The sequence below is a fragment of the Teleopsis dalmanni genome, chromosome 1 (assembly GCF_002237135.1).
Source record: "Teleopsis dalmanni isolate 2A chromosome 1, ASM223713v2, whole genome shotgun sequence".
Taxonomy (NCBI): Eukaryota; Metazoa; Arthropoda; class Insecta; order Diptera; family Diopsidae; genus Teleopsis; species Teleopsis dalmanni.
Genome location: NC_051846.1, coordinates 52,342,628 through 52,368,164, shown reverse-complemented (window position 1 = coordinate 52,368,164; position 25,537 = coordinate 52,342,628). Strand labels below are relative to the sequence as shown.

General features: G+C 26.0%; 1 protein-coding gene across 2 annotated transcripts in view; it reads left to right on the top strand.

The window, feature by feature from the left end:
- LOC119668322 (C-type lectin 37Db) overlaps positions 1–24,629 on the top strand; it is a 71,583-nt gene extending 46,954 nt beyond the window's left edge. For both annotated transcript variants that reach the window (XM_038077792.1, XM_038077793.1), the window contains 3 exons: positions 4,711–4,811; positions 22,655–22,763; positions 23,546–24,629. In XM_038077792.1, coding sequence (XP_037933720.1) covers positions 4,711–4,811; positions 22,655–22,763; positions 23,546–23,796 — 461 coding nt within the window. In that variant the 3' untranslated portion in view covers positions 23,797–24,629. The remainder of the gene's footprint in view (positions 1–4,710; positions 4,812–22,654; positions 22,764–23,545) is intronic.
- Positions 24,630–25,537: the final 908 nt, after the last annotated feature.

Sequence of the window (25,537 nt, the reverse complement as noted above, 5' to 3'; positions counted from 1 at the left end):
TTATATATATATATAATATATTATATATATATATAATATATTATATAATAATATGTAATATTTAATAAATTGCAATTTAACGTCAGTTATGACGGTAGTGACTATTTTATTTAATAGAAATTATTGAATTTTGTTAGAGAGGTTTCGAAAAGTAGTTTTGTTGTTGTAGTTTACTACTTTTGAAACCTCTCTAACGAAATAGTATTACTAAATGTACAGTATGCCGAAATACCGGCACTATTGCTTTGAAACAATTAATCTAGTCGCAAAATTTTTCAATAACTGCTGTTCGATCTCGTTTTTTTTATGTTAATGATATCGTAATAAATTTATAATTTGTTAAAGAATATTTCTGAGTATATAATTTTATTTAAAAACCATAAAAATTAATTTTTAGTTAACTAACACCCTCTTATTATTATCAGCTTGATACTAGAAGTTAAATTTGACTTTATGCTCGTCTTGCAGATATATATTTTTGAGTATTTAAATTGAAAAATTTTATAAAGTAAAGAATTAATTATTAGTTATAATACAATAGTAAGGTAATAAAATAAATTTGCGTTAAAAAATTTAAAATTTTGATTCTGATAGCCTTTAAAAGATTTTAAAATTGATCAAAGTTTAACGACTTTTTTCTACTAGTTTCTTTATATAAATATAATTTTATTTTATTATTAAGATTATTTTTTATGTTTTTTGAACAAGGCTTAATACAAATTTTACCTTGCAACAAACATAAAATTTAAGTTGAATTTTGCTTGACATTGAATTTTTGCGCTCCCATTATTGCGTTATCACCGACTGCCGACAGCCAACGGCTTCTCTCTATCACAACAAATTACTAAGAAATATGCAAAATTATTAAATAAAACTAACATATATAAACTTGTATGGATAAGTTTCCAAATGAATCTAAAAATTTCTTGGAATTTTTGTCACGCGCAAATCAAAGTCAGAAGTAAAAAAATCGGAAAAGTAACTTGTTTTAAAATATATATAAATTATTTAATACAAAATTAAGATAATTTTAGCACATAAGCTTCATGTTAAAATGTTGGCATTTAAAAAAAATTATATAAAGTAATCTGTGATTTAGGCATTGCTTAATATTTTGGCACAATAAATAACATCCATAAATTCAAACTTCACATTTATCTGTAATTTTGCTTTCATGTCCATTAAAAATGCCACTTCAGGCATTCAAGCTTCTGCGAAGACCACAAAGAAAGTATGTAAAGCGATTGAATCAGTTGCAGTTCACACACATTTGTGGGATTTGGGTTAAGTATGTAACTCTGCAGATGCGATATTTGTAGGCGTTGCGATTTTTTTTTTGTAACATATTTTGATTTATTGTTATCTTGAGTTTAATAAGTGTGAATTTTTTTGTTATTTTAATTACCAATAAATTTCAGCAAAGATGGCAATTAACCTTGTTAAAATATCATTAAGAAAATATATTGATCTTTGTTTCTTAAATTTCAGGTAATATAACTTTAAATTAATAGTTAAGTTTTTTTCTATACACTTCTTTAGATAGTTTCGAATTCAGTGAGATAAAATTGTTTAATTTGTTAAACAAAACAAAAAAAATTATTTAAAAATAATATTCTGATGCAAATCTATTGTTTGTTTTTTATTGTTTGAAGCTTTTAAAATTTTTTTTTTGTTAAATTTATATGGCCGTTAGTAAAATTTATAGTACAACAATTTATGCTTGAGTTTGTAGTTTGAAATTAATTATATAAATGTTCAAACAAGATTTTTTTATTATTGTTTGTTTGAAAAGTGTGTTGGGCTTGCATGTGAGACTTTTAGCACCTAATTTTACGGATTTATTGATATTTGTTATTGAGAAAAGGTCACGCAAGGTGTTGCAGTCTCATTTAGTTTCCGCTTTATTACTATTTGAGACCATTTTTTATAGTACTTCTGCAGTTATACGTTGACTTGTATTATAAAGGTATATATAGAGTTATATTGTAAGTAAAATAAATTAAAAGTCAATATTATGGTAATATAAAGTCAACATCTGTCAATAATAATATCCTATTTTTGATTAATCTGGTGTAAACTATTTTCCATACCATATTGACCAATTTAAACAATTACATTAATGTTAATATTAAGTATAACTTCCAAAGATAATTAAATTATACGTGAGTAGGTTTACAACTTTGTACTAAATAGTGTTAGCGACAAGCTTTTATTAGTAACTGTAATTCAATGGTTATCAATTGTAACTAATCTACAACAATACTAGGAATTCTCATGAAGAAGGCAAAAGCGACTTTGCCAAAATACGTACAGAGATATACAAACTACTATGGACGAAATAAAAGTAAAAATCTTAAAAAACAAAACCGACTTTATAATAAATAACTAATACTTTGCTTATATTAAAAATTATTATAAATATTTATATGTATAATATTTTTAATATTAGATATTATATATATTATATATATTACAAATATAATAAATAATAATAATATAAATTAATATATAATAATATTATGTAGTATTATATATACATAATCATTAATTATTATATTATATAATTATTATATATATATTTTTTATTATATTATAATAAATATATTATCATTTAAAAATGAATATGACAAATATTCGTATTTTTGCCAAATAACTGTAAATAGGGCAAATCATTAGAGTCAGTAACCTAACACTTATTTGAAAATAATCATAAATTTTTAAGTTGTATTCTTTTTTTTCTAAATTTTGTCTTGCTAAAGTTTTAAAGTGTAAAGTTGTTTTTAGTGATGTTTAGTAATTTCCTTTAAATTCAATACTATTGTCGCCGATTATCATATTTTCTTATTGTCACATCCTTCAGGGCTATAAAGCTTTGTTTAATGTTTTTGCCTGTACCCTTTTTTTTTACTTGCGTTTTTGTGATAAAGAAGTGTACCGTCAAACCGATCTACGTCAGAATTATGTGTCCGATTCCCTAACATATTATTATGTAGTATGTGGGTTAAAACAACCCTTCTTTCGAGAAATTCGTCCCTCCATGTTCCCTCACCGGAACCGCCTTCGCATTATTTCGAAGAGAGTTTCTTTTTGTTGGAGTTTCAAGCCATGCTCTTATTCCTTTTATTCCTTATTCCATTCTTTAAGCTCTTAAAAGAGATAATTTAATGTATAAAATTAAATATATATAGTTTAAGACCAGTTCTTATTGAAATGAGTATATGGACAGCAAAACATAGATGGGAAAGTTTATTTTGTCGACTAGTAAAAAATATAAATACTTACAACGCTTTCTGATTTTTCCTTCGCTGCATTAAAGAATATAACTGGGAAAATTAATATAAATATTTCATAGCATTTTCTGTAAAAATATAGAAATATAAATACTGTAAAATAAGCAATAGCACAGAACAAAACTTTCTGCCATTTAAAATAGGTATCGTTAAATTCTAACCTTATAGCATTCGATTTCATTGGTGACATGTTATGAATTTTTTTTTTGTAATTGTAATAGTAAGCAACTACATTACTCTTTGATATATTAATGATGAAATATATTGAACAATTTAAAATAATTTATCAATACAAAAAAATTATTTATTAGTTTATTGATTTTTTCAAAAATTTTTAAAAAATTATGTACATGATTAATTTTCTTTTCATAAGAAAAATATTTCATTGTTTATTTAAAGATCGTAACAAAATAGGTAAAATGTACACATAAATTTTTAAACGACTTATAATTTAAATATACCATATTTTTAAATTTATTTATTGTTTGTTTAAAAGAAAATAAAAAAAATTTAAGTCATTTCTTCTCATAAGTCTTATCCATTCAGTAAAACACAGATGGTAACATCAATTATGAATAAGAAATAAATTGTTTAAATTTTAAAAGATTAAGATTTAGTAAGGTACAATTATTGAAGCTTTTGGCTTTTATGATATTTTTTTTTAAGACAATACAAATTTTAACGTCATGTCAATAAATAAGTATAAATCATGATTACCAATATTTCGTGCGAAATAGCAAAATCAAACATTTGTGTTTACTAAATTGGGTCATTTGTAATTGTTTAATAAATTACCCTAAGGCTAAGTTTAGCGTCTGCAATAATAAAAATGTAGCTTTAGCAATAAATCTTTATTTCTGAAATGAGTTATGAATTTAATATTTCACCAAAATTCAAGAAAATATGTCAAGAACCAATGAAACCAATGGAACCAAAGAACCGATAAAAAGTATTTCACGGAAACAAATTAAAATTATTACAGAACCTTCACGTAGACCGTAGACTTTAATAAAGCGAGAAACATTATGAAAAGGCTTAAAAAAAGCAATTAATAATGATTTTAATTGACCATTCCCAACAGATTTTAATTACAATTAGTTTTTAACGAAGTTATGGGTCAATTTTCTTTTTTGGTCTTGATTGCAATGTTATTTAATAGTTTCCTGTTTACACTTCGCAATTCATAATAATAATAATAATAATTTAAGTAAATTTTAAACTTTACCCTTAAAGGCGTGTCCTAACTACTGTTTATGGCACAAACATAATTACAAAGTTTGTTGAAAATTCAATTTAATACATGCTTCACAAAAATACTTATATAAACAGATTAACATTTTTGTTTTTAGTTTTTTTACTCAATTCTTGTTTTAAAGTTGCTTTACTTAAAGTTTGTTCTCTTGTTGTGTTTATTTTATAGATTGTCCAAACTGTGTGGATGAAACTCAATATGCAAACAAATGGACGATGCCATTACTAAAGCTTGGCGAGAAGCGTTACTACCTCGGCATCTTCTTCAAGGTAAGTCACATTCCACATATCAACTACGTTACCGATATCGGCTTCGACACATGTTGTATTGGATGCACTCATATGTTTTGTTTCGCATTCGCATTCGTATCTGTATTTTCATTCGAAATTATTTTTTTTCCAATGTATTCGCATGCCATGCAACAATTATGGGAATCTATCTGACTTGTAACTATGATTTTAAAAGAAATCGTATCGTTTAAATGCAAATTTATACTTAATTCAGAAACTGAAGAAACGTTTGCCAGCTATATTTAATACAGATGAATATTAATAAAAACAACTAACAGCATTCGAATTGATTGATAAATTAGTTTGCTATCACGAAACGAGTTTGCTTAACATAGTGCATTTTTCTTACTTTATATAAAAAGATCTATATAAATAAATATTTATTAAGGCCCTTCCATGAAATAATAATACTATTAAGATCCATTAAGATTTTATATTAAAGTTATAATAATTATTACAAATTAATAATCTGCATAATTCGTAGATTGCATGCAGAACTTTAGTAAATAAAACCTTGCGTAAAATAATTATGTATAAACAAATAAATTTTATTTTTACTTTCGTAATTTGGATAATTACTTATACGAAATTCAGTTGAATTGTTTTTAAACCATTCTTCACAGATTATTAGTTGAGAGTATCATAAAACTTCATCGAACGAATCAAAGCGACATGCCAATATGCGTTGGGTTTCCGACATGCAACAATAAATTAAAGTTCAGGGACAAATTAATACATGAATTAAAATATTAAATAAGCACCCTACACTTTTTTGATGGTATTATGAGTTACGCTAAAATTATTTATGTATAATTTTAATTTTTTATTTTATTTTGAATTTATTTAATTTTGTCTCATAGTACGTTCAAGCTAAGTTTGACTTATTGCAAGTCGATATAGAAATCTATTGACTTTTTCTCAATTAATAGTTATTTTTCCAATTTGAACATTTGAAATTTTTAATCCAAATGTTCGGATTCGAGTAAAGCAGTTTAAAGGATTCCATTTAATACGTTCAACTCTGCGTTTTTACTGCAATAAATCTATAATTAAATGTCATTTATTATATTGATTGAAAATAGTGGATAAGGGAGTAATTTATATCAAGGATATCAAGAAACTTTTGACTATGTTTAGTTGCTATTGTATTACAAACATAGAATTATTATATGATGAAACATATATTAAACATTGTAGAACCTCATCTGGATTGTGCCTAAACAACATAAATATTCATGCAAAATCAAAACAATAAATTTATCAATCGCAATATATACCGAATACGCAAATCTTGGATTTTTCGATCTTCCATTTTTAAATTTTATTTATTTGTTTATTTTTTACTCATTTCAATTTAAATATCTTCTATTATTGAAAAAGTAATCACTTTAATTAAAGTTCTTTGAAATGTTATATATGTTGGGACGTTGGGACAGCGCACTGTCCAACAAGTGGCCCCACTGAAGTGAAGGATTAGTCGAAGTAGATCACGACTTGGGTCCTTTTTCGTCCTTTGATTCGCGGATGTTGTTATTGAGTTAAAGCTGGAGTGGCTTCCGTTCGCATAACTACATCTTTTATTAATGCAAGTAGCTCATTTAGCTTGAAGTTTCCTGCCAAGTCGTCACCAACCCAATGGTGTCCCAAGACAGTCTTCCTCCTACTTGCCAGTGCTGGACATTGGCACAGTATATGCACCGCTGTCTCCTTTTCTTCTAGACATAGTCTGTAAGTGTCTTCCTCAGCAAGAGTTATCTTTTTGAGGTGATACTTGAAGTTGCCATGTCCAGTAATTAGTGAGGTCAGCCAGCTTAGGGTGCTCCGCGAATAGCTAAGCAACTTTATTGCTTCTCTGGCCCACGGTTTTGATAACATGAGTTTGGTCTGTCTACAAGTGCTCAACTCTCTCCTTCTATTAAGATGAAGTGAGGTTATCCACTTATAGACATAGGCTGCCGTCTTTGAAATGTTATATTTACGTATTAGTAGTATGTACGAAAATGGCAACATGCATCAATAAACTCACGGTATATATAGTCATAACTGTCTTTTGAAATAATATATGTTGTGCACATATTATATGTGGTCCACATATTTTCCTATGTAAAATTATAAAATAATATGGACAATGAATGGAATAGAATTAGAATAATATTAAAATAGAATTAGAATTTCGGCACACGACGAAAATGCCATAGCTGTAAGCTTTATATAAAATAAAGCTAAAATACTACTACTAGAATACAATTAAATTAACAGATCATTGGCTTTCAATGAAGTGGTACAATGCAACACTGTTTCATCGTGATGAAAGACATTTTGGTTTTTGTTGAGGTTTTCATAATAACAAAGAGGTCGTTTCAAAAATGTTCATTATGCCTAAGTGAATAACACTGGGATCTCCGTTATAATCTAACTTTATTCGTAGTTATACTTTTTGAATCAAAGACAAGCTTAATGAATATAATTACAGTGAACATGTTTTAACAAAATATTTTTATAAGATACAAAGTAAAACAAGGCACTTATCCCACAACTAATACTAGGATATTTTAAATATATATTACGTTTAATGGTCACTTCCCAAGTTAATATTTGTATTATATTCAATATAAACAATTAATAAAACTAGTTACATAGACAAATACACAATTAATAAACAAAGGTCGAGATTGAATGGTGTTTTTAACACTTGTTTATATGATTTAACCTCCAATGAATATCGTTGTAGCTGTTAAATGTACAATAGATTAAATTTTATAATAATTAAAAAAGATAATTTCTTACATTTTCTATATTTTACTTATGCAATCAATTTATTCCGATAGATATATTTTCATAAAACTATACATGCAGACATGATGATACATTTAAAAAAGTTATTTTAAAAAAATTTAAAAAAAATCCTCTATGATAATTTTTTAAAAATTGAGTTTAATATATTAAATAATTTGCACTTCCCTTAATTTTATTAAAAAGTATATGGATTTAAAACGTACAGAAAGTGATGAAAGTTGCTACGAGAAATGTATGTTAATATTGTTTCCATGAATATTTTAATTGGCACAAATGAATCCCAATTTAGAGATAAAAATTTTGATGAGTAATGAAATATTGTATTTGAAAGTAACCGGTAAATGATATCCTATCATTATATAACTTGTATTGATATTTCTGTTTAAATATTAATGTTTAATTTTGAGATTAATTATCATTAGTTTTAACAAACTCGGAAAAATATATAAAAAAGATAAAATTTTGAATTTATTTATCGACCTGTTTTTTTTTTATAATGGTTTTTATATATTTTTTTATCCGACTATAGGTCACTTTTTGTTAAAAAATTCGTTTGTTTAATAATTTTTAATATATTCTATATATCGACACTTCTGAGAGTCATTATCAGGATCACGTTCTAACATAAATTAATATTCTATTAATAAAACTATATCTACGTCATCCTCTTTATTCTATTGTGCAATATAGACAATAGTATAAAGAGGCTGACGTGCAATATATGGTAGATAATAGAATAAAGAGGATGACGCAGATATAGTTTTATTAATATTAATTTATTGTTTTAATGACCAAAAATTTTTTAATAATAATTTATGTTAGATTGTGATCCTAATGATGCCTCTCAAGAAGAGTCGAAATATAGAATATATTCAAAAATATTAAAAAAACGTTATATTATTTAACAAAAAGTGACCTATAGCCTGATAAAAAATATATAAAAATCATTATTAAAAAAATGTATAAAGAAATTCTTAAATAAATTATTTAATACATACTCTAACGCATAGACAAATGATAAAAATTAAATTTAATCATATTAGTATTAAATATAAATTTAATGTTGTGTTAATTTAAAATTTTTGACTCTTAAAAACTTGTTAGTTTGTGTTAATTATTTAAATAATAAAAAAAATAATTTATGAAGTTTAATTAAAATCACAGTTAAATGAAGACTAGTTTTGCTTTTGATGGTTACTATTTTTTTTTTTAATTCTATACTTTTTTTGAACAACTTTTATTGCAAATGTTAAAATAACGTCATCTCAGATGAAATGAAAAGTGGTCGGTCAAGTAGCATTCGTTATTCGAAAAAAATTATAATTTTGCACCACACACTTTCGTTGGGAAATAAATGTTGCTTCCCTTACAAAAATTTCTTTAAATTGTTTAAAGTATTAATTAAAAATATTGTTAAAAAAAAATTGAAACTCTTTCATCGAAAATTGTCCACGTTCATATTAGTTTTTAATTATGAATAACTATTTTATATTACCTAACATTGATTCAATTTCTCTTTTTTGATCTTTAGTTTAGTAATTAATGTTAAAAGTTAGTAATGTTCAGGTTTTTCTCTCATATTAAGATTGCGGTTAAAAATCAATATATTAACATATAAACTTTTGTATTAAAAGTTTTGCTAAGCCAAATTCGATTCTATATGACCAAATAAATATTTTCTTTTGCTTTTTAAATAATTTAATTGTATGACGTCTTTTTTTATAACTAGATTATCTCGTTTTACTAAAATATCATGCTGTTTCCTATTTAAATTTATAGCTCTTAAAATTTTTTAAATCAATCAATCGGTTTCGAAATTGAAGTGGTTATATATTTTATTACTGAATGACATTTAAATGTTAAGTCAGATGTGACTAATTGAATTTAAAATTTTATGCAATATATAACAGAATAACGTCAAAACATAAGTTATTTTTAATTAAATTTAACAAAATTTAGTAATTTTTTAGATATAATTGAAAAAACTAGAATTTTAACTTCAAACAGATTGTGTTTTCAATATTTTTCACGAAATAACTCACAGTTCTGAATACTTTTGCGATAATTTTTGATATCTTATCGTAACAAACCCCTATGAAATAACACGTACAGAATATTTCTCATGCAACAAAAGGAAAATAGGATATGTTGTATGGCACCGTTCTCTTAACACCAAATATCTTTTACATCAATATCTTTAATTTAACGCCAAAAAAATGGTAATCGTGTAGCTATAGTCACAAGATTAAATGTTTTATTGTGCCACGCTTTCGTCAATTTCAACAACATATATAAGAGCCTATTACACTCCTAGCTCAAAATCCACTCTATATGGTACATTAGATTTTTTTGGAAAAAATGGTTTTCGATAATTATATGTGTATTTTTGCTGTCATAGATGTGAAAATTTTACTTCTCAATATCTTCATTAAGTGAAAAATAGGCATCATTACTGAATATAGTTCGAAAATATATATACTGAATATATGCGAAAAATTATCATAATTTTTTGTAGTAAGTTTTTACAATTTTAGCACGTTCACCGGTTACGATACATATTGTAAAACGGCAAACCTCAAACTAAACATATGATGCTTTAAATGAGAGTTCTGTTTAACATGCGTCACTGAAACAGTATTACCTATCATAACCACGAAATAGGTAAATCTTTAGTTGTTGGAATATATTAAGAGAAATATACTAATCCCCCGATTTGCATCGATTTTTAATACATGCGTACATAGAGGATTACTATTTTAGAGGATTACCATTTTATTTATTGTAAGTTACATTTTTTAAAAGTGAATTTACATGTATTAAGTTTTTAATTAAAATGTGTTAATTTACATTTGTGTGGTGAAGTGGATAGGTAAATTTCTGCTTTGTAAAGTATAAAAATAAGTCAAAAACGAAAACAAATTTCTTTGGAACAAAAGTTAGACATTTTAAAAGGTTTTAAACTTGAGAAAAACCTGCTGACATTGGGATTCTGGGAATTCTGGGTTTAGGTCCAACTACTGTTAAAAGCTTAAAAGTTAAAAGGTCCATCAACAAGTGGTAAAAACTAAAATATTTTTGGAAATTGAATATATGAAGAATTGAATATATGTGATTCGATTTGCGTTGCTTTTTGTCGGTTCCAAATAACGACGCAAATCGGGGTTTTACTGTACATCAATAGTTCGTCATTCATTCATATGATGAACTATTGTGTCATTTACAGATATTTGAGGAAAAAGATATTGCATGTTTTTTTGAAACAGTTTTTTTTTTTTTCATATTTCATTTTTCTTCAATGGTTTTGAAAAGTGTTCAAAGTTTTTTTTTATTTTCAATTTTTTTGGAATATCCGTTTGCTAACTTATTTAAAAATATTAGTATAATCATAAGTGTCATAGTATTATAAGTATTGAAGGTATATATAGTCATATGTAGCACCTCAGTGCAACAAATATTATATGATTACCTCATAAGTGCAACTCAAGTGCAAAGTATTCTGATGAAATAAACTGTAAGTTGGCAGTTTTCGTGGGAATGCTTTGTTCATTGAGTTCTGCTGAAGAAAGATGTTCTTATCACCATTTTTGACAATTTTGTTGACTTAATTTAAGAATTTAAAGAATAATAAAGTTCAGTTTAAAGACGTACTCAAACAAAGATTGTTTAATTTATCTATATACTTAAACGTTACAAACTGCAACAATTCTAGATATAATTAACATAATGTACTGATTCGTACAATTAGCAATCGAAATACTTGCCTTGAGTTTGACATATTTATGGTGGAAGTCAAAACACAAAATTTGTGGTGCACTGATTGCAAATGTGAACAAAATATTTTGTATAATTTGACATAAAAATTACTTAGTAATAAATTCATTCACTTCAGACGTTGACACTTAATTTTTGGATGGTTTTTGTATCTAAATTTTTTTTGTTGTTATAATTTCAGTTTTAATTATCTACAACTGTATTATATGCACAAATTATTTAAATTAAAAAAAATTCAATGGAATAAAAAAATAATATAAGAAAAAATATAAATAAAATAAATATTCATTTGTTTTGTTTTGTTTTTTGTTTTTTCTTTTTACAGAAAAATATTTTTCAATAAAATTAAATATTTATCTAAATATTTATATCTGTTAAAACTGTAACCGCGAAATCAACAATGCAAAAATGTTGTCTTAATAAAATATCTGATGATTTACATATATGTATAAAAACGAGTTTTGTGCTTAGCATTTAGATGCATTCAATAACGGTAAACTTCGTCGTAACCATATCTCTTGTATAAACGCAACAAACTCGTACAACTTCAAAAGTCGAAAAGTTCTATGCAATTATCTACCAAACAAAAATGAAACAAGCCGCCGCCATTAAAGTTGAAATAAAGCACTGCGTTGGTTCTAGTTCAAGGTTAATAGCATTCAATATTTATTTTACGCAAGGACGTTGACATATTAATGAAATGAAATCGAATCGAATCGAAATAGATACTCGGTGAGGCGTAATAAACCACAATTTTGTAGAGAAATTCTTTTGATTAAATTTGATTTTATAATTGATTTTAATTGTTAATGGCTTTCAAAACAAATAAATTTTCGAATTAGTATGGAAGTAAAGACATTAATGGATTTTTAATTAAAGGAATTTATATAACGATGATTTCAAATATTCACTAAATTATAAATGCAATATTTTTACCTAATAATAGCAAAATGAATAAAATCAACTAAATTGAATTGTCTCTATTTGTATATTTAATCATTTCTAAATGATAGATTAAATTTATATATCATTTAATTATTTTTAATTTAACAAAAACAAATATTAAATTTTATTTGATATATGACATAAGCAATTTAATCTTAATGCTACTAGTTTTTTTATCAAATTCCTGTTTGCATAACAACTTTATTAGTTATCAATTTAAATTATGAGAACCTTTAAGTAATTTAAATAACATTAAACTAGATTTAAATTGATTTGCAATTAAGCTTAGTGAGGAAATTCTTAAAAATCCAATAACTTTAGATAATAATAAATAGTATTTTATGTCAAAATAATATACAATTCTAATGATATTGAGATTAATTTAAAAAAAATATTTATTTAAACTTTACTCTTTCTTAATTTTTCATAAAACCCGAACTCGTCTATTTGACAATAGAATTAAGTAAAACCATTTTGAGCAACTTTTCTTACTACGCAATATGTACAGTTCAGTTTTCGAGATACCATGCTTTAAAGCTAAGAATTTTTACATAATATCAACAATAGCCGGTCATTTTTGTAATTAATATAAAAATTGCCTAGTTGGTGTGATGTTTTTGTTAGTGCAATCAATGTAAAAACATTACAATTTTAAACCTCGAAAATTCGAGAAATTAACTATACTAGTATATAGCGTATACAAAAAATTTGCTCAAAATAGTTTAAAATCGGAAACATGATTCATGGTTCAACATTTTGCAATTCAGTTGCGAAGGAAGAATATTTTATAATATTTATAATAGTTTGGATAGTCTGATTTTAAATTTATACAATTTTATTTATTACTTTCTAATAATAAAAATGTTATTATTGATTTTTCATCCTCCACAAACTAGAAAGAAACTGTATTTTTTATATACGTTTCTCAATTTATAAATTCTGGATACTTTTTATACAATATATCTCTCATTTACTAATAGGTTGTGGTAATTCAAAAAAAGTGATTTTCAGAAAACACAAAGATTTTAATTAATTCCAAATTTTCTGGAAAAAAATCCGACAAATTCTCTACTTTTGTATACAGACAGAATTAAGATTGGGATTTCAAACAATATGAAGCATCGTACAACGATACTGTATCATTTATTCAAAAATATATTTAAAAAAAACTGCTAGAACCATTCAATTTCAATTAAATGTAATTATATTTATTTAATGAAAACTGTATTTTGTACTCTTATTGAATTGTCTTGAAGCAATTTAGATACATATAAAAAAAATTTTCATTAAAATATTGTTATACAATGCTATTCTCAATACCAAATATTACATTATTTATTTTATTTCTATAAATTGAATTTAATTACTTTTATATGAAAACTTTATGGAAAAAATAAAATCAAACAATGAAAAATTGATAGCTACTTATGTGACATTGATAACGAACATATACAAGGTTTGAATATTTGATATCATAATGCATTGAACCATGAGGGTCCTAGAGTGAGTTACAACAATTTATAGAATTTTAATAAAATATTAAATGTGAGCTGTCCATCTTTAAAATTGGCATCATATGCATTATTATGAATAACTTTAAATAACAAAAAAACTTTAATTCCGCATACTTTTTGTTAAGACTGGATTTTATTTCTGAATAGGACATTTTTATTTAATATGTAAAACTTGACATAAACAAGTACTATAAAATGTTTACAGGATTTAGCAACATTTGCTCTAATATTTAAACGCGAATTTGTGATTGATTATTAGGTTAGGTATTAGGCTAATGTTGCGGTCGGTCTAGTTCACAAACTCGTTTATACACTACCTGACCTTACGATACCATTGTTTATCACCAGACCCTAACTGTAATATTTATGAAATCATCTTGAAGGCCTTATAAAGCGTAGCATCTTTTTAATATATCATGCATCCGCATATTACTTTTCGTTATTCTTAATACAACTTCATCAGGATGAGTTTCATTCAATAAATTTGACTTAAAATACAATTTAGACAGTAGTAAGATAAAATGATATCCTATACAATGTTTTCTTTATTACATAAAATAAACAATATGTCCTGTTATCATGATGCAATCTGTTAGGAAATATATAATAGTTGGTTATAATACTTCAGTAAGTAGCATGGCGACATAATTTCATGATGGAAAAATTCAGTTATCTCCTTATTAAACATATTTCCTTACCACATGAGGTTGGTTTATTTTTCGCATTATATAATTTCCACGTATAAATTTCTTATTTATTTTAAAAAATTATAATAAAAAACCACTATTCCAGTCACATTCACATGTCAAATGGTATTTAATCTACATTTCAATAGTGTTTTTATTGTCCATATTAATTAAAACGCCGTCAATTGCTGTATCTCAACAAATTCCTCTATTAGCGTTTTATTATTGCTTTGGTGTCTTGGACGAGAAACTCATTTGAATCGAATATATTGCTATTGTTAAAAGGATTTGGAGTAATTTAAATTTTGTTTGTGCCTTTAAAATTCTTATCTCCTAAATAATAGATTATATATGGTACATGTGTTTGTATGCATTTAGTTTTAATACTACTAGCTTATATGAATATTAATATAGGTTAGGTTAGGTTACTGGGACCGTCCGAAGACCCACTTAGACCATGAGGTCCATTGTGATACCCTAAAGAATTTGACACCTGTCCCTATAACCACCTGGTATTGGCTACAAAACCATTAACACGAGCTATGGAAATAGAATCTAGCTCTCTTAGTGAGTAGAAAAAGTGCAACCCTAAGTAGGATAGTCTATGTCTTGCGAAGGCAGGACACTGTAGCAGAAGGTGTGTTGGTGATTCCTCTTTATCATCCTCCATGCAATGCCTACAATGTAAGGAGGTCCTGATGTTGAGCCTCACGGCATGTCCATCCAACGGGCAGTGTCCTGTAATAATTCCCACTATCCTGAATCAATTTGGTCGGGATAGGTTGATTAATTCCCCCGATCTTGTCTTACTCATTTTTGACTAAAATTCCTTGGTTTTTATGCAGTTGGTTACTGTTGACCATCTTCTTTCAAACATTTGGTATGTCCATAATTTTATTCGGTGCCGGCAAGAAGTAGCTGGTATACCCACACTTTCTTTTCCCAGAAGACTTTGTGCTGTCGTACCATGTTTTGCTAATTCATCTGCTATACAGTTGCCTTGGATGTCGCTATGTCCAGGGACCCAAATAATTCGTATCCGAAAATATTCAGCCATCACCATAAGTGATGTAAGACAATTCAGTACTAACCTCGAGTTGAAGGTCGAAGAGTTTAAGGATTTTATAGTTGCCTTTTTATAGTCCAGCCAATCTGAAACTTCCAATATAGCAGATACTTCAGCTTGAAAAACGCTGCAGTGATCCGGTAGCCTGAAACTCATACTGAGATCTAGTTCAGGGCAGTATACTCCTCTTCCTACTTGTCCATGTAACTTTGAGCCGTTTGTAAAGAAGTTCAGGCGATTATCACTTTTTACAGAGTAGTTTTTCCATGTCTCCCTAGAAGGAATTAATAATTCAAGATTTCTGTGCACAATTGTAATTGTAGTACAGTAGTCTGTTATATCCGAAATGAAATCAATTTCTCTGACGATGGAATCTTGCATCCATCCACAACTGCTTCCACTTCCTAGTTCTCTTATCCGAAAAGCTGCCCCAGCTACATCACCTTTCGCAGCGACGTCGATAGGTAAGATATTGAAGATAACATTCAGGGAAAGTGACGACGTTGATTTTAACGCTCCGCTTAATGTCATCAGTGCAGTCCTTTGGACCTTTTCCAATTTCTTGCATAGTGTTGACCTATTCAGAGTATTTCTTCAAAATAACACTCCATACAAGAGAATTGGTTTTACCACCACATTATATATCCATAAAATGGACTTCGGTGAGAGTCCCCATCTTTTACCTATAGCGCCTCTACAACAGTAAAAGGCAATATTAATATATATTACTGCATAATTTGGTACTAGTTTTGGAGATCTTAAAAATGAAGCGCTTTATATTTTGTTACTTTCTTAAAACTTTTTTAAAGTGTTTATGTCTCCTTATTTCTCACAATGCCTGGACTGTTCAAAAGTAATAAAAGTAAGTAATTTCTTCATTTTAAAAAAATTATCTATTTTTGATTTTAATAAGCAAAGAAATATGTTTCTTTCTCCTTCAAAATTTGTTCGTCTCTTTCAAATTTCCAATTAAAATTTAAACTTTATTGAATGGTGTAGTATCAAATGAACATTAAAATTCTAAAAATGTGATTTACTAATGTGGAGTATCAAATTATTTTTACTGATTATTTATTTATTTTTATTCATACAGAAGATTATTTACTTTTTAATGATGTTTTCATAACTTATCGATAACTTACGTTGCTGGCAGATACATACTTCATACGTATATACATATGTAGCAAACCGCAAATAACAACTTTCATCATCTCCTGCAACTGATGTGTCGTGTATATTGAAAATTTCTCATATTCAATTTCTGCTTTAAATTGATTTACCTAGACTAAAACAATTACGTTTAATTATATTTTGCACCATTCTGTGGAGCGATTCGACACTTTAATCAATTTAAGCACATACATAACAGCTTAGTTCATTAGAACAGAACCTGTGACCTAAAAGTTCACATAAACGTTAAGCACATCAAAGTACTCCTTTATTTGCGGAAAATAAATTTTTTCATTTACTATAAAATAAAAAACACACTTAATGTGTTTATTACACATCAAAAGCAGTTTAGTGATCCAGTATGAACGTTTCATTAGAGTCACTAGTAAATGAAATGGGGTGTTCAATCAGATAGATATGCAATCGTATAGAAATAAAGTTGTTCACATATCTTTACGAGTAATGTTCAAACAGTTTTAGGTTAAATATAGAAATATCGTAGTTATATTTCTTCAACAATACAAGTTATTAAGATAGAATCATGGGTATCTTCATACAACATTGTTTCTTTATTTAGAACAGTAAACGACACCGGCCCTTTTAAATGTATTATATTCTCAATCTCATTACATATACTACAGTTAGTTGACTAAGTCGTCTTAAATTTATTCTCATTTAGCTGCAGCATATTACATCTGGCTTTGAAAATCCTTCATTACATATATAATTTACATATATACATATATAATTTAGCCATTGCCGATTAATCATTTTTATATATAGTTTGTCTGTTCTATTATTTCATTATCTTTTTCTGTCAACTTGTTTTTGTTAATGCCAATTAAGTTTTCAATACTTTCAATTTTAATGTGTTTATGATTGATTTTCTACTATTTAATATGAGGGCCACTACAGTTTTATATATAGTTCATACAGTTTCATATATATAGTTCATATAGTTTCATTTTCCGATTGATATTTGGGCATGGTTACAATTTTTTGGTAGCAACAATTTGATGATATATTTTTGTTAACTTTGTCATTTACTAGATCATTTGACTTTAAAAATAATAGTTGCTTAAAATTAAGAATTATACAAAAAAAATGGTTTGCAACCGTAATTAAGCGGATATATACGTTAACAAATCGTGTTGTCCAACCGTAGAAAAGCAGTAATTTGACGCAGACCTTTTGGATATAGATTTGCAAAAAATTTTACTTATTCTATATATATTTTAAAATGGCTCCTGAGACATGAACTACATGAGAGAATCGAAAGGGTTGACTCTATCGCAAAACAAGGAGCCAAGCGTCAATTAATTGGTCCTAGCACTTAGTGAAAAAACTCATCTACTGGGTGGACTCATAATTTAAAAAGTACTGGATGAACGTTTATGATGAGTCCCCGTAAACATTATCTACTTCGAATTTAATTTGCAATGGTGCTTTATTTTAAAAATACAAAAATTCAATCGCAACGTTTTGCTTGTTTTCTCTCCTTTTTTATAAACAATTGTCCTCGTCCAATGAAAATAATTATTAAAAAAAATTTTAATACAATAATATAAACTGATTTTATATTCAAGGTTGAATTATTAGGGTATTGCTAGGGTTACGTTAAAATCGGAAAAGTATTTGCGATATAAAGCATATGCTTTATATTTTTAAGATAATATATATTTCACTTTTAGTCAAAGTTTTAGATGTAAATCAAAGGATTTCTAGTTATAAAGTTCACATAAGTTTACTTATAAAAGTGACTTTCTAAGCAAGTGAAGTAAATTGCTTTACTAAATTTGTGCTTCTATTAAACCACTATATGCAAGATACTTTCTTTTAAATGCATGCTTAAACTATCGCAATTTTATAAAAGTTTTTAATACAAAGACGTTAAAAGCTTTAATGTAAAATTTTGTTGAAAGCATGTCAAGGATTTTTTTTCAATGCATTATAGTTTGTTTTTAATACAAAAATCGTAGTACAAAAAATTCATTGTCAAGAATTTATTTCATAATAAAAATATTCTACAAACTTAAACTGCATAACAAAAAAGGTTTCTATTTATGAACTTTTAATGACGAAAATGTTGTTTAGTATATATTTTATTATTTTCTCAATCTATTTAAGATATTTAAATTTTTATATAATATGTATTAATAGAATATAGAGATTCAGGAAATATCTATTTAGTTTAAATATTATTGATTAAAATTCCAAAAGCATAAAGTGGTCAAATAAAAGTTATTATTAACATGTAACTTGACATATATATAAAAATATTTGTATATTATTTAAAAATATTTTTTATGGGATAGAAGTTTTATACAACTATTTTTAATAATTTAAGTATAAATAAAAAAATCCAAATTTAAGTATTAATTTAACAAAAAAAAATTTTCATTACAATTGCAAAAAACTAACAACGGATATATTAACGTCAGTGTAAATTATTTATTATTAAACGCAAATATTTTTTTTATTCAAAATAAAATTAATAGATCTAAATATTTAATGCCATTAAATGCAACTTATATTCATTCCAACGACACGAAAATAAGCACTACATTAAAATAATTTAAAAATATATTACCAATAATAAAAGTTAACTCCTCTTTTTGTTTAATGATTAATGTTTTTAATTTTTTTCAATTGTATTTTTATATAAACAAATAATTCTAGTTTTCGGGATTTATGACTAAAGATGAATGGAATAATCTCTGACAGCTCATTTAATATTACTTTTTATTGTCACTGCTATTTCGAACTAAAAGTTACGATGGTAAAAAAGTATGTCAGTTGCAGAGACTAACTACGATTTTCATTACAGCAGGTGTAAACAGTTTTTTTAAACGACCATATATAAACAAGATTTTATTGCATTGACACAGTAACAGAACATAGATTTGTTAATGCAAATTTTTGCTGTTCGCAGACACGACAAGATCGTCAGACCGGAAAATTCCATAATGACGCAAGAGTCTTGATATAAGTAATAAGTCTTATCAATTAATATTAATGAAAAAGAATTTATGAAAATATATAGTATGAAATTAAGTAATAATACGAGTATCTCAATCTTATTGAAGGTTATTTTTTTTTTAGAAAAATATTTAGTTTCATAATGAGAGCATTTAATCAATGCATGTTAAGATAACATTAAGTAAGAATTTATTTATTTAAAAATTAAAAATCATTAATTCATTAAGTGTATTTAATTTTACATGAAGAAAGATTTCAAATTTGTTTAGCACTAAATAAAAGATATATATTACTCGATAAGAGTAATAACAATACAGAATTAATTCCAATAACTGTTTCATGTGTGAATAACTACAGCTCTAAGAACTTGGAACTTAGTTTTAGTTATTCCTTTTGCTGATGATGCTGCTTATTAAAAAAACATCAGAACTTTTTATTCAAATATTTGTATTCTATTATATTTTGATATTTATTAAAAAGCAAAAACTTACGGCAATAAGTAGCATGAAATATATTATATTATGGTATAATAATATATTATGGTATATTAATAATGCCACAGACCATAACTTGAATGCAAAAAATCAAAATAAACATCCTATTAACATTGCAGATCTTTCTGGAGAGATGTTTAGCTTTGCTGATATTAAGTTCCTTACTAATACTTTTATATATTTTATCTAAATTAAAATCCTATTAATTCTCTCAATTTTAACACATTTAAAATTCATTATAGATAACCTAAACCTATTCCTTTTAATATATTGCTCTACTACGAAAAGAATTTTTTGGCGTAATTCATTTCACATGAATTGAAAAATTGACATTTAATTTAATTGTTCCAAAAACAATTTTTTTTTTTTTTTGAATGCAGTATATATTAACCAAACATAATATTAACCGTAATTTCTTAGAAAACAAAATATCAATAATGACAATTTGAAATAAAAAAAATCTATAATTCAAACTTACAATCCCTTTATTCTTAATTATTAAACTTAATTACTAAGTTTGATTATTAATAAAATTTTAGAAAACACTTATTTTGATAGCAAAAAGGAATTTTTTGTTGACATACCACTGTTATATATTAGGTTTTAACTTAGTCCAACATCTTTCCTTCTTATCCAATAATATAAAATATCCATCAAAATCAGTTGCATAGTTTTCGCGATCGATCATTCTAATAAATATGGTAAGTAAATATACAATCTTTCATACACATATATGGTACTTCCGGATGGATCATATATGATAAATAATAAGGAAAACTCACACAAATATGCAATATATAGCAGATTATTAAGTAATAAAGTAAAAAACAATATAGACTATTGAAAACATTTTTGATTGCTTATAGCATTGATAAAAAAATATTTGAATGGTTTCAGTGATTTATGTTAAACAACACTATCATCGGAGACATCATATAGTTAGCTTGTGATATTTTAAATTATAGATCGTATAGCAATCGCTTAATGTGCTAAATGTGTTGGAAAAATTGTTAAAATTTTTCGCATCGCATTATTTGTAGATGAAACTTATTACTTGGATGGTGAATATGTCAATAAAAAAAGTCAGCACATAAGTCGAAATCCATAAAGTATGTGGATAAGTCGCAAATTTTTGCAGTTTAAATCGAACTATTATCGGCTATAAGTAATCAAAAATTACCTTAAATGTATTCAATAACGTAAAATATCTCATGGAAAACAAAGTTGTATTTCACACCAAAGAGTATACTAAAATAAAAATTTGATCAAAATCTTGTTTTTTTTTTTGTGGCTACATTTACTTTCGGAACGACAAAATAAATAATCCTGTAGTTTAAAACATTTAATGGCTAGTTTTCAAAGTAGATAACACAAGACCTGGAGATTGAACTTAACAGATCATTTACGTAGAATGTTATTTTAGTGAAGATATTATTTCCTATATATTAAATTATTATACTTAAATTGTCGTTGTGATCCAAAATTTTAATATCTGAATATAATACGATCGGCAGACAAAAAGTGTTTATTGAGTTATATCATTGAACATCACTAAAGATAAAAGATAATCAATCGTTTTTAAATATATTTATTATCGGTTATATACCGATTTCGGTTATCCTTACGATTCGTCTACCAAATGTAGTTTCACTGAAAAGGATTTGCCTACAAAACTTTAACGTACAGAATAGTTTATCACAGATGTTTAAACTGAAATGTGTTTTACATATTCAGAAAACCTTGAATGAAAGGAATGAACTTCCTGCTATAAAACACAATTTGATTTACTTGTAAACCAAGAAAATGTGAGGATACGGACGTCACATAACATATATTATGATACATATAATATCGTAATAGCATATCAAATTAGTACTAATATAATGAAATACTAATGCTGCAGGAGAATTTAAGCCACAAGTTAAAATCTGCATATGTAACACAAAATCATAACCTATATATGTACTCATATATAAATTTGTGTCTGGAAAGTGCAATGTTGACATTTAGAAGAATATTATTTTAAAAATATAATTTATTACAATAAAATAAAAAAGTGTAAAATTAAGTTTTAGTGAATTTAGTTATTGCTAAAGTTTTTATTTCAAATTTTAAATTGTATTATGTTGGTATACAAAGTTGTGATTTATGAAGGTATTGTTGTTCACTTTATTATAAAATTATTTTGTTTTTCATAGTTTGTTTCTAAAATTTGGTATTTGTTTTGAAATGTCTTGAAGTGTAAAATATCCCTCAAGCTAGTTTGATATATCATATTTTTCATGCTGACAAGCTAACGCTATTACCAACTTCAAATTATATTTTTGATTGCATATTTTACAGTCAAAAAATGTTAACTTTTTTCTTTTAATTTAACATGTTCCTTTTTTTGATTTTACAGGCAAATTGGTTCAAAGCAACGCAGTATTGCAGGTATCATGGCATGCATTTGGCTAGCATCTCATCGCAAGAAGAAAATGACAGACTGGAAAAACACATACAAGATTTTGGTATAAAAAATAAATATTCATAAATTATTTATATATTAAACAGTTAGGGTATTTATGATTGCTAAAGACGGGCTATAAAAACCGACTTAGAAAATTTATTTCTTAGTTATACAGTTCAAAATAGAAAAATTTTATAGATAGTCAACGTTTAAAAAAATATAAGTAAATAAATAATGCAAATTATTGTGTTGAAATCGAAAGAATAAACTTTAGTTATTGAGCATAAAATTTTAATTTATTTGATATATTTTAAATTTTTTGTTTTATATTTGTCACAAATATAAAAAGTACAATTAGTTTATTTAAAAAAAATACTTAAACATATATTTATTTAAATTTTATATTGTTCATGCGCACCTATTGAAAAAATAATCATCATAAAATATATATACAGAACTCGCCTCACATAATACCCGGAAATTATGAAAGAAATAATAAGCCTAGACGCTTAACATTAACGCTCACTGTGCCTTATGCCTCGATAAATATTTGCAACGTTCAAATTACTTAACCAACGAAAGCGGGCGTTCACTTTTTATGACTGTTGTGCAGCCCTGCAATTCCTTAACAACATTGCATGTGGCAATAAAAAAAATGCAGACAATGTAGTAAAAGTGAATGTTAGCGGCAAGTTTGCACAATTAAGTCGAAGACCCTAAGTAAAATGTTGTACAACTCAGGCGGCCAACATATTTTATGATATCAAATTATGCAGCGATTTAAAGATTTAAATGTGTTAAATTTTATTATTAAATTTATTTCTGTTTTTTATTACACGCCAGGTTTGGGTCATGAGCATTTTTGGATATCAGGCACTGATTTAGCTGACGAAGGTAACTTCTTTTGGATGGCAACAGGCCGCCCAATTACGTTTACTAATTGGAATGCTGGCGAGCCAAACAATTTCCGCTATGAAAATGGCGAAGAAGAAAACTGTTTGGAGTTGTGGAATCGTGATGGTAAAGGCCTGAAATGGAACGACTCACCTTGCAGTTTCGAAACATATTTCGTTTGTGAAGTACAACCAAATTAAAAGCAACTTTATCTAGGCAACAAATTATAAATTCGCTTAAACAAACAACCAAACAAACAGACAAAAAACAATAAAAATAAAAATAAAAGCGGTTCTTTACGCTTGTTATGTGTGTCAAGCTTGTAATAAAAAAAACAACTAGTTTAGTTTGCATTTCTTTTAGTTAGTTTAGTATTTAAAAAATTTGTAAACTTAATAAAAATGCACAATTATTAGTTTATTTTTTAATGTTTAAACAAAAAAGTAATTATAACTGAGCATATTACACTTTGCATAAAATAATCGCTCATACGACACGATAGCCATGTAAGTAGTATTGTATGTAATTTTGACAAGTTTCATCAAAATGATTAATAATGATTTTTTGCCTTTTGGCTTAGTTTAGCAGGCTTTTTAATTTAATTATCCAAACTCTTTCATAAAATATATTTGTTAATAAAATTAATTAATACTCATCTGAAAAATGTGATAGTCTAAAACTGTTTTCAGATTTTGTTTAGCAAATCAAATGGAAGAAAATTAAATGAATATTGGAAAGGATTTGTAATTGGCAGCAGAACTCAGGAAGAAAGAAATTAATTAAAAATTTGTTTTTAATGTATATTTTATGCAAGAGTTAATTTTGTTTTTAATTTTTTGTAATTATTTTCCAAGTGTATTTCTCTTAATTTTGGAATGTAGATTTTGAAAAAAATCTATTTATGTATACAGATAATATTAGTTTTATTATTTTATTGTAGATTTAGTTGTAATTAACTTATGCTATAATATGTTAAGAGTACAATATTACATCATACGAATTGTGTTAAAATTATGAATTATGATCTAAAATAAAAATGACATGAAATATGTTTTTTGTTTATTTTCTAAGTTTTTAAATCTAACAAAACAAACACGTAATATATTAATACATCCATCGAAACTTATTTCTGTAGTAAATACTTTGATTTAAACTAAAATTGATTGATTTTATCACTAGAACAAAGTATTTAAAAGAAATTGCACTGTGCGACAAAAATAACACTCTTTTTTCTCCTTTTTGATTTTTCAACGATTGCAGATTGCCTTGAGAGTCCTGAGCTCAAATCTGCACCTGGGTTTTCTTCTATAACTATGAGCAATAAACAATTAAAGTACAAAAAGTGTGGTTTTAAAGAGTTAATGAATTTTTGTTATTTTGAATTTTGTTTATATAAAGATATACGTATTTTCTGTCTGCAGCAAATTTATTATAAAAAAATAAACATTTTAATCTTAAACATCATTCTCCAAATTTCTCTTCTTTTCACCAAAAGGATCTTTTCAAATACTTCTAAAAATTACACTTAAAAGTTAAATTACAGTTGAAAGTACTAAAACACGGGATGAAAATTTCAGATATTATATATGAGGATGCATATTTATGATCAAATTGAAAGCAAATTAAAATCTGAATTTATAAAGAAAAAACTTCGATTTAACAATTTTATTTGCTATTATGATATACATTTGAAATAGTCAGAATATTGACTGTTTTAAATTTAATTAGTAAAGTCACTAATATTTACAAGTTAATATTTAGTAAATTCTATTTTTTATTAAAGTATGCAACAAAGTACTAATTCACTATTATCTTTGAATTAATCACAATGTAATAATGAATTAAAATTAAAAAGTTGAAGTTTCAGAAAACTCAAAATTTGCTTAAGATTACACTATGTGATATTCAAAATTTGGTTTACTCAATCAGGTAGGAATTACT